Source organism: Protomyctophum bolini (genome assembly GCF_963924005.1).
Source record: "Protomyctophum bolini genome assembly, chromosome: 23".
NCBI classification, from domain to species: Eukaryota; Metazoa; Chordata; class Actinopteri; order Myctophiformes; family Myctophidae; genus Protomyctophum; species Protomyctophum bolini.
In genome coordinates, this window is record NC_137884.1 from 26053628 (window position 1) to 26063808 (window position 10181).

The 10181-nt window shown below is 47.8% G+C and overlaps 1 protein-coding gene across 3 annotated transcripts; it reads left to right on the forward strand.

Moving 5' to 3' along the window:
* Positions 1-1275: 1275 nt before the first annotated feature.
* ucmaa (upper zone of growth plate and cartilage matrix associated a) lies at positions 1276-7910 on the forward strand. 3 transcript variants are annotated; one of them, XR_013963564.1, is made up of 6 exons: positions 1276-1338; positions 1474-1536; positions 2692-2781; positions 5079-5177; positions 6672-6876; positions 6958-7910. XR_013963564.1 is itself a non-coding variant. In XM_080757369.1 (5 exons), exons 1-5 carry the CDS (start codon positions 1296-1298, stop codon positions 6755-6757), a joined length of 378 nt encoding a protein of 125 aa, XP_080613495.1. In that variant the 5' UTR covers positions 1276-1295; the 3' UTR covers positions 6758-7910. The 3 variants fall into 3 exon arrangements, 2 of the variants coding, with proteins under 2 accessions (XP_080613495.1, XP_080613494.1); XM_080757369.1 differs by having other exon boundaries at positions 1276-1342; positions 1481-1536; positions 6672-7910; XM_080757368.1 differs by having other exon boundaries at positions 6672-7910.
* The last annotated feature ends 2271 nt before the right edge of the window (positions 7911-10181 follow it).

Here is a 10181-nt window from a genome sequence, read left to right on the forward strand (position 1 = left end):
AAAAAAGAGAATTGTCTCTTCTGAAATACACTCTTCACTGTTAGAAGTGCAAAAGGTGATTGCCAAATTGATCTAATAATAATAATGAATTGCATTTTTATAGCGCTTTCCCAAGTGCTCAAAGCGCTTTACAACGGTTCATTCATTCATACATTGGGAGCTGAAGCGGCGAACAGTCGACGCCAGCGTCCTCACTTCCCACATTCACACACCGACGGTGGCGAGCTCACACCGACCGCCTCATTGGAGGCAATGTAGGGTTCAGTGTCTTGCCCAAGGACACTTCAATGTAGGGTTCAGTGTCTTGCCCAAGGACACTTCAATGTAGGGTTCAGTGTCTTGCCCAAGGACACTTCAATGTAGGGTTCAGTGTCTTGCCCAAGGACAATCCGACATGTAGACAGGAGGAGGAGGAGCCGGGATTCGAACCGCCGACCCAGGGATCATTGGACGACCTGCTCTACCTCCTGAGCCACAGTCGCATCCACATCTACCGTGCATTAGGTACTTACATACAAACACATCTGTATGCATCTCCAATTTGTATCTACTTACATACAAACACATCTATATGTAATTCAACTTCAAACTAAAAACACATGCCTCCTCCATCCCTCCTCCTCCCACACAAACAGACAAACGGAAGGCAGACAAAGAAACCATTGACATGATGTTCGGCAGGTTCTGCTAAGCGATCAGTGAGAGATGTGTCATGATTTTTGCTTCACTCACCATGCAGTGGTGAGCGGTCTCACCTCAATGTGTTCTTCTTATCTGTGACTTCATATTCTGAAATTACACAAAAAGAAAAGAGTGTTATTTGTGTAGGCCTACATGATCATGGTCACACATGCATGTGTCCTTGGCTGTAGCCTTGTCCCCCCACCACACCACCAACAACACTTATCTTACAAATTACATCCCTCCACCCAAGCTTTGCTTTTTCACTTCCAAAAATATTTTTTCCCCCCGAAAACTTCCAATGGAAATATCCTATAGTCTTATATTCAGGACAATACGGTATATTACATTTTTCCCCTTCAGTTTTTGAATTAAGTTTAAGGCCAAACATTGAATTGTGACCAATTCAAATACCAATTTTATATCAAACACTTCACCCCAATACCACCCCTCCTTCTCCCCATGGCTAGTGAAATTCCAGCTGTCCCCCCTTTCTCCCATCAGACTCATTCTCTCTCTCTCTCCTCCCACTCTCCCTCCCTTGCCTCTCTCCCTCCCTCCCTCTCTCTCTCTCTCCCTCATTCCCCTCCAAGATGTCGTGGACACAAGTCATCATGCTTCCTCTGCTCGCCTCCTTCCTCCTCCTCATCCTCACCGGTGAGTGAAAAGGGCCTGGGATGAACGCCAGGGGGGGTGGGGGTGGGGGTCGGGCGGGCAGGGTGGGGGTCGGGAGGGGTCAGGGGTTTGCTTGCGACGTGAAAAAGCGTTCCGTTTTGCTCCTTTCTCCTGTAGTCTCCAGCGGGGCGGAAAGTGCTGCCGTAGCAGACGACCCCCCCAAGGCAGAGGAACCCAAAGGTAAGTGCTGCCGTAGCAGACGACCCCCCCAAGGCAGAGGAACCCAAAGGTAAGTGCTGCCGTAGCAGACGACCCCCCCAAGGCAGAGGAACCCAAAGGTAAGTGCTGCCGTAGCAGACGACCCCCCCAAGGCAGAGGAACCCAAAGGAAAGTGCTGCCGTACCAGACGACCCCCCCAAGGCAGAGGAACCCAAAGGTAAGTGCTGCCGTAGCAGACGACCCCCCCAAGGCAGAGGAACCCAAAGGTAAGTGCTGCCGTACCAGACGACCCCCCCAAGGCAGAGGAACCCAAAGGTAAGTGCTGCCGTACCAGACGACCCCCCCAAGGCAGAGGAACCCAAAGGTAAGTGCTGCCGTACCAGACGACCCCCCCAAGGCAGAGGAACCCAAAGGTAAGTGCTGCCGTACCAGACGACCCCCCCAAGGCAGAGGAACCCAAAGGTAAGTGCTGCCGTACCAGACGACCCCCCCAAGGCAGAGGAACCCAAAGGTAAGTGCTGCCGTAGCAGACGACCCCCCCAAGGCAGAGGAACCCAAAGGTAAGTGCTGCCGTAGCAGACGACCCCCCCAAGGCAGAGGAACCCAAAGGTAAGTGCTGCCGTAGCAGACGACCCCCCCAAGGCAGAGGAACCCAAAGGTAAGTGCTGCCGTACCAGACGACCCCCCCAAGGCAGAGGAACCCAAAGGTAAGTGCTGCCGTAGCAGACGACCCCCCCAAGGCAGAGGAACCCAAAGGTAAGTGCTGCCGTAGCAGACGACCCCCCCAAGGCAGAGGAACCCAAAGGTAAGTGCTGCCGTAGCAGACGACCCCCCCAAGGCAGAGGAACCCAAAGGTAAGTGCTGCCGTACCAGACGACCCCCCCAAGGCAGAGGAACCCAAAGGTAAGTGCTGCCGTAGCAGACGACCCCCCCAAGGCAGAGGAACCCAAAGGTAAGTGCTGCCGTAGCAGACGACCCCCCCAAGGCAGAGGAACCCAAAGGTGAATCCAGATCTGTAACACGTCCCAGGCTGCGTATCGTATGATTATTACATTATTACATAAACATGTGACTGGCACCTGCCTCCTGAGTCCTGACCGTGCCTTGCTTATATGTGACCTGCTGTGCTGTGGCCTTTGACCCCCCGCCCCTCCCCTCTCTCTCTTTGAACCCTAGGGGCGGCGCGGAGGGTCTTCATGCCCGAGGCGGACGCCTCCAACTTCTTCAAGCGTCGAAGCCGACGATCTACCTACAACGAGTACCTCGGTAGGGCTGCTTCTCCTTAACTCTGTCCGTTGGCAGGACGAGTACCTCGGTAGTAGGGCTGCTTCTCCTTAACTCTGTCCGTTGGCAGGACGAGTACCTCGGTAGTAGGGCTGCTTCTCCTTAACTCAGTCCGTTGGCAGGACGAGTACCTCGGTAGTAGGGCTGCTTCTCCTTAACTCAGTCCGTTGGCAGGACGAGTACCTCGGTAGTAGGGCTGCTTCTCCTTAACTCAGTCCGTTGGCAGGACGAGTACCTCGGTAGTAGGGCTGCTTCTCCTTAACTCAGTCCGTTGGCAGGACGAGTACCTCGGTAGTAGGGCTGCTTCTCCTTAACTCAGTCCGTTGGCAGGACGAGTACCTCGGTAGTAGGGCTGCTTCTCCTTAACTCAGTCCGTTGGCAGGACGAGTACCTCGGTAGTAGGGCTGCTTCTCCTTAACTGTGGCAGACGATTAGGGGGTGAGGGGTCCTTTCTGTGTGGAGTTTGCATGTTCTCCCCGTGTCCCCTAGGGTGGATACCCTCACAAAAACATGCCGTAATCCTGGTCTCTAAAACTATCTCCCCCTGGCCAGCTGGGGCGCCTGATGGAGGGGAAAGGAACTGGTCGGAATAACGTGTCCCTTCCACGAGCTACGTCCGGCCGGGGAAATTCCCCTCTGTCAGATGAAAAGAAGCAGCTTGGACTCCTCATGCATAGAAGGAGGCATGAGGTCAGTCCGCTGCCCCCCCAGGTTAGCAGAGGAAGTGTAGCGCCCAGGATTACATTAGATAATTGGCACTGGGTGAAAAGAAAACTGGGTTACAAAATCGTGGGATAATTTTTTTTTTTTTTAAGGGGGTGAGGGGGTTTGTGTGTGTGTGTGTGTGTGTGTGTGTGTTGGGGAGGGGGTTATTCATCAACTTGCACATCCCTGGACAATACACAACTTAGCATATCGTTGCTGTCGGGGAGAAACCACCTAACTCCAAGATGTTTCATTCAGGAAGTGAAAAATATTTAAAGGATATTAGACAGACAGTTTGAGAGGGGGGAGAGGTGGTGGAGTTAGCTGCTTTAGCAGACAGTTTGAGAGGGGGGAGAGGTGGTGGAGTTAGCTGCTTTAGCAGACAGTTTGAGAGGGGGGAGAGGTGGTGGAGTTAGCTGCTTTAGCAGACAGTTTGAGAGGGGGCAGGGTGGTGGAGTTAGCTGTTTTAGCAGACAGTTTGAGGGTCCAATGGAGTTAAGAGGTTTTTTTCTACTTTCCTTTGGTTCAATATTTTCAAAACAACACACAGACGTTGTGTGAATAGCACTGATTTATGAAGGGAAAAAAATCATAAGGTTTACTCCCGACAGCAACGATATGTTTGTTGTTTATATATCCCATGCCAACACAAACCCATGAGAACGTGAACATGTTGTACGTGATGTGGTCAGTTGGGTGAGTTTGAGGTGCTTTGAAGTTTTACCCGATGGCGAAGTGATGCACAGGTAGCAGCAGGAGCTGACCAATAAACAGGACGAGAGAGAGAGAGAGAGAGAGAGAGAGAGAGAGAGAGAGTGAGAGAGGGCGGGGGGGCAAGGAATGAGAGAGAGAGAGAGAGAGAGAGAGAGAGAGAGAGAGAAGGTCCACTATGTTACCAGAAATAACGTTCACTCTGAAAGAATATTTATATTCAAACTTTTGCAGATCTACAAGCTTGTCGATCTGCTATTTTCCAATAGCTAAAGTATGACATAATGCTTAAAAAACCCAAAAGGGGTTCCCGTCCTGATGGAGTTAAGTAAGTACTTGTTCCACCACTGCTAAATGGGAGAGGAGAGTTTCCTAACCTGCAGCTAAACAGGTGTGTGTGTGTGTGTGTGTGTGTGTGTGTGTGTGTGTGTGTGTGTGTGTGTGCGTGTGCGTGTGCGTGCGCGCGCGCATATGTGTGTTTGTGTGTGTCTCTATGTTGACTGAAAATATTCTGCTGTCATCTGAACTCTTTGGATTTTGGGGGATAATGTCTGCTGTACACAGTGACTGCTCTGTAATGTTCTTCCTGTTGCACGTGTCAACCACATCTACAAGCTCACACAACACATCACAAGCTTGTAGATCTGCCATTTATGGCGTGAAGCCATGTCACGGTGGGTGGCCCGCGACCAGAGGCTAAGGCTATTTCGGCGGCCCGTGGCAACGGAAGAGTCCAGAAGTCCAGAATTACATCGCTTAAAAAATGTAAAACACCTCCATCCTCCTCCTCCTTCCCACAACAACGCTAATCTGTCTTCGTTGTGCATGCCTCCACCCCCCTCCTCCCCCCTCCCCCGCCACAGCCGAGCAGAGGGTGACGATGGCGACGAACGAGAGGAGACGCGAACACAACGAGGAGCAGCGGAGCGAGTTTGAAAACTACGTGGAAGAGGAGCGCGACGGTAAGACGACACCATCCCCACGAGCCGCAGATTACAATTTAGGCATTTAGCAGACGCTCTTAATCCAGAGCGATTTACATTAAGCAAGAACAAAAAAGCATGGGAATACATCACATAAAAAGCATTTATCATGAAACATGCGTAAGCTAAGAAAGCAACAGTGGAATATCTATATAATGAAACTATACATATAAACTATACATATATACTACTATGCTATACATATGTACTATGACGTGCTATGACTACATACAATGCAATTCTAGTGCTGTCTACATAACATGCTATAAGTCTGTATCAAATGCTATCTAAGTCTACAGAAATGCTGTCTAAGGGGGTAGGGTAAGTGCTATGGGCCATGATGGAGTCTGAAAAGGTGGGTTTTCAGCAGATTGACAGCCTGAGGTCTCGGATGAGAGCCTGAGGTCTCGGAGTGACAGCCCGAGGTCTCAGACCAAACACCAGGGTGTCCATTTGCGGCGCTCCGCAAGATGACTCTGAATGTTCTCTGTGGTTGTTTGTGGGAACGGGGTGAAAAACAGCAGCTTCTAAATTGAGGCCCTGGAGAGGATAAAGATGCACTCGTGGAGTCGTGCGCTAAATATAATATATATCCAGAGGGTGTCCAAAAATGCCAGAAACCCGCCAGACGCCGTTGGACGAGAGAGAGAGAGGAGTTACGACGCTCTTTGATCTCGACCGTGGCGCGCTCATGTATGATGTATCACATCATGTGCTTCAGCAAACACCCACTGTCTGTGACCATTCAATGTCTGGAACTATACAGCAGTGTTTGGAACTATACCGTAGTGTTTGGAACTATACCGTAGTGTTTGGAACTATACCGTAGTGTTTGGAACTATACAGCAGTGTTTGGAACTATACAGCAGTGTTTGGAACTATACCGCAGTGTTTGGAACTATACCTTTGTGTTTGGAACTATACAGCAGTGTTTGGAACTATACCTTTGTGTTTGGAACTATACAGCAGTGTTTGGAACTATTCGCCTTTTTCCCGGGCTGTGTGTGCTCCACTTCCCGTCGATTTGATCCAATGAAATCCAATGAAACTGGTCAGATGACCAATGATATCCAATGAAATCGACAGGAAGTGGAGCACACACAGCCCAGGAAAAAGGTGAATACAGCAGTGTTTGGAACTATACCGTAGTGTTTGGAACTATACAGCAGTGGTAAGAACTATACCGTAGTGTTTGGAACTATACCGTAGTGTTTGGAACTATACCGTAGTGTTTGGAACTATACCGTAATGTTTGGGAACTATTCCACCATAGTCTGAAAACCCACCTCTTCACACTCCATCTTAGCCCGTAGCACTTGCACAACTCTCCACCTCCACAGAGCAAACATACATTCTGTCTCTCTGTAACTCCAGTAACAACCCACCTCTCCACCTCCACAGAGCATATTGTACATACATAATGTCTCTCTGTAACTCTGCCATTAACCACCCAACTCTCCACCTCCTCCACAGAGCAAAACGAGAGAACGAGGGAGAAGCACGAGCAGGTGCGCGAGTATCACTACGACGGACAATACTCGCGCTACCACTGGCAGTAACCACCAGGACGTGAGGAGAGGAGCCACTGAGCATGCTCAGTAACCACCAGGACGTTGAGGAGAAAACACTGAGCATGCTCAGTAACCACCAGGACGTTAGTCCTTGGAAACAGACAGTTGTAGTCAACAGCAGTTGTAGTCAATCTGCGGATCAGTCCACTATAGAGCGTCGCAGTCCCTCCCCCTTTCAGAACAACGAGTGGCCCAGGAAATTAATCTCAATGCATTTTCCTCATAGACTTTTCAGAAAGTATTTATTTAAAGACCTTTTATTAAGCGTCGTACGAAGCCAACTCTTGTCGTGACAAATCATGACAACACACACAATATTTTGGACCAAACAAATAATTACAAAGAAAAAAACAACAAAAAAAGTGTTGTAACCTGCCGTTTTTTCCTACTTTCTAATTCTTTGTTTGGCCCGAAAAAATGTGTTTGTTGTCATGATTTGTCACGACAAGAGTTGGCTTCGTACGACGCTTAAGAAGGTCTTTAAATAAATACTTTACGAAAAGTCTATGAGGAAAATGCATTGAGATTCATTTCCTGGGCCACTCGTTGTTCTGAAAGGGGGAGGGACTGCGACGCTCTATGGACGGTATGCGTGTGTGACATCATCATCAAACCAGGAAGTTATGCAGGAACGCCCACTGAGTGGCAAAAAACTACTTTCTGGCCTTGACAGCCCAGACATCCAAACAGAAAAGTCCTGTCTGATTGCATTAAACAACGTTAAACAATGTTAAACTCACTTTGCATGTTGCTTTGCCACTCGATGTGCCATCCACTTTAAGCATGCGCATATCCTCTCATTCTCCTCATAAAGCGTTGTCTATGAATACCTAAATGGTGCAAATATGTTATATCAAATAAAATGCATTTTCTTTTTTTTTAATAAAGAATGCAATCTAGAACTTAAGCGTCTTTAAAACATCTGTCTGCTAAACTTAAACCATGCATGCATTCTACACTGTCCTGTACAAATTTAACACCATAATGTCGTTTTCCGTTTGAAAACTACACACTATGATATATTAAGAATATACTTCTCAGGCTGGATCTCCAGACACGAGTGTCGTCTTTTTGTCGGCAAACTGAGCAAACTGTAATACAACTACAAATAAAGATGTGGTTTCTATACCAAATACTGTTAGCTCTGGTGTGTGTGTCATAATTCATACGAGCAAAGGAGTTTGCATGTTGTCCCCGTGTCCCCTAGGGTAGGTACCCTCACATGTTCTCCCCGTGTCCCCTAGGGTAGGTACCCTCACATGTTCTCCCCGTGTCCCCTAGGGTAGGTACCCTCACATGTTCTCCCCGTGTCCCCTAGGGTAAGTACCCTCACATGTTCTCCCCGTGTCCCCTAGTGTAGGTACCCTCACATGTTCTCCCCGTGTCCCCTAGGGTAGGTACCCTCACATGTTCTCCCCGTGTCCCCTAGGGTAGGTACTCTCACATGTTCTCCCCGTGTCCCCTAGGGTAGGTACCCTCACAAAAACATGCAGTAATCCTGGTCTCTAAACTACCTCCCCCTGGCCAGCCGGGGCGCCTGATGGAGGGGAAAGGAACTGGTCGGAATAACGTGTTCCTTCCACGCGCTACGCTACGTTGAACCGTGTAAACTCTCCCCTACCCCGTCAGTTGAAAATAAGCAGCTTGGACTCCTCATGCATAGAAGGAAGCATGAGGTCAGTCCACTGCCTTCCCCCACAGGTTAGCAGAGGAAGTGTAGCGGCCAGTATTACATTAGATAATTGACACGTGGGATAAGAAAAATAAATAATAATTCATACGAGCATTACCAGGTATTTGCAGTATGTGGAGATGAAATAAAAAAGAGCAGAAGACGTAGTGCCCTGGAGAACTCATCAGCAATGGGATGTAGTGCCCTGGAGAACTCATCAGCAATGGGATGTAGTGCCCTGGAGAACTCATCAGCAATGGGACGACGGAGGATGTCTGGACTCCACGTGAGGCGCTCCAACATTCCAGTGGAAAACTATTGGAAATATTACACAAAGAGCTTCTGGCAGGAGAGAAGAGAGGAGAGATGCAAAAAACAGAAGACGAGCAGAAAGAATCCCTCTCAAGTCATTCCTTGCTGATCAACTGATATTCTCACAACTAGGACGATGTGTGAACTAAATGAAAACTAAGCTATGATGACTAAAAACTAAGACTAAGTAAACTGACAATTTCGTCAATAAATAGAAACTAGACTAAAATGTTAGGGAGGGACTAGTGCACAAGAGATCTAGTAGAAGTCATTTTACATTTGGTTGCATGCTGAAAATAACAGACCTACAAGCTCACAAACGCGTCACGCTGCGACAAGTTGTGGGCTTGTAGATCGGCTACTTTCAGCAAGTGTAAAATCAACCATTTTGACGGCATCAAGGCCCGACAAAATACATTTTAGTCGACTAAACTCTCATGACATTTAGTCGACTAAAACTACGTGAAAACACGTACCAAAGACTTGTAGCCAAACACAACCAAACACTGTAAATCAGGCTTAGTGGCACAGAATCTTCCCCCGATGGCTAAGAAAAGCAAACAAAACGCGACAAAATCCAAATTTCCAATTTCTCTTAAAATGACTCGATGCGCGATTTAATAAGTTCATGTCCAGCAAATACAGCAGGAGATCAGAACAAATTGTTTAATTTAGTAGAAAAAAAGAAAAGCACACATAAAAAGATCCAAACATAAAACGATAACAAGTAGTAAATTATTCAAGGAAACATTAACAATATCAACAAACTTATTGACGTGAAACCCTATAGTGTCCGTATTCTGTCATAACAGGTGGACATTCAGGCCAACACTGTCTTCATAATTAAAAGGGACACAAAAGATATATGTTAATGACATTTAGAAGATTTAGAACACTTTCCTGGGGTCTTTATGTGTGTAATATGTGGTTTTAGATATTTTAGATTGTAGCAGTGAGCACAGTGTCTCTGATGTCATGGACACTGGGCTCACTTCCTTCCTGGACTACATCAAGGACTGTCTAAAGAGGACGGGACGCGAAGACCGTACGGGCGCCGCCATGTTGCTCCATGGAAGGAAAGAAACATGCGCAATGGGCTTTATGCAGCCAACACTTCCTCGTTTAGCTTCCTTGGTCTCAACTGCGCATGTTTCTTTCCTTCCATGGAGCAACATGGCGTCGCCCGTACGGTCTTCACATCCCGTCCTCTTTAGACAGTCCTTGGACTACATGTTGTCTCAGTAAGACAGCCCTCCCCCCTATCCACAAGGAGGAGCAGTGCACCAAAGCATTATGGGAATTGTAGTCCAGTGTCCATGACATCAGAGACACTGGGCTCACTGCTAGAATCTAAAATATCTAAAAAACCACATACTACACACATAAAGACCCCCAGGAAAGTGTTCTAAATCTTTTAAACGTCATTAA

Bases quoted from the DNA above. Each gene is read 5' to 3' on its own strand.
- ucmaa (XM_080757368.1), top strand. From the start codon at position 1,296: ATGCTTCCTCTGCTCGCCTCCTTCCTCCTCCTCATCCTCACCG. The intron at 1,339-1,473 runs GTGAGTGAAAAG...TTTCTCCTGTAG, and splicing joins CCTCCTCCTCATCCTCACCG to TCTCCAGCGGGGCGGAAAGT. The intron at 5,178-6,671 runs GTAAGACGACAC...CCTCCTCCACAG, and splicing joins CGTGGAAGAGGAGCGCGACG to AGCAAAACGAGAGAACGAGG.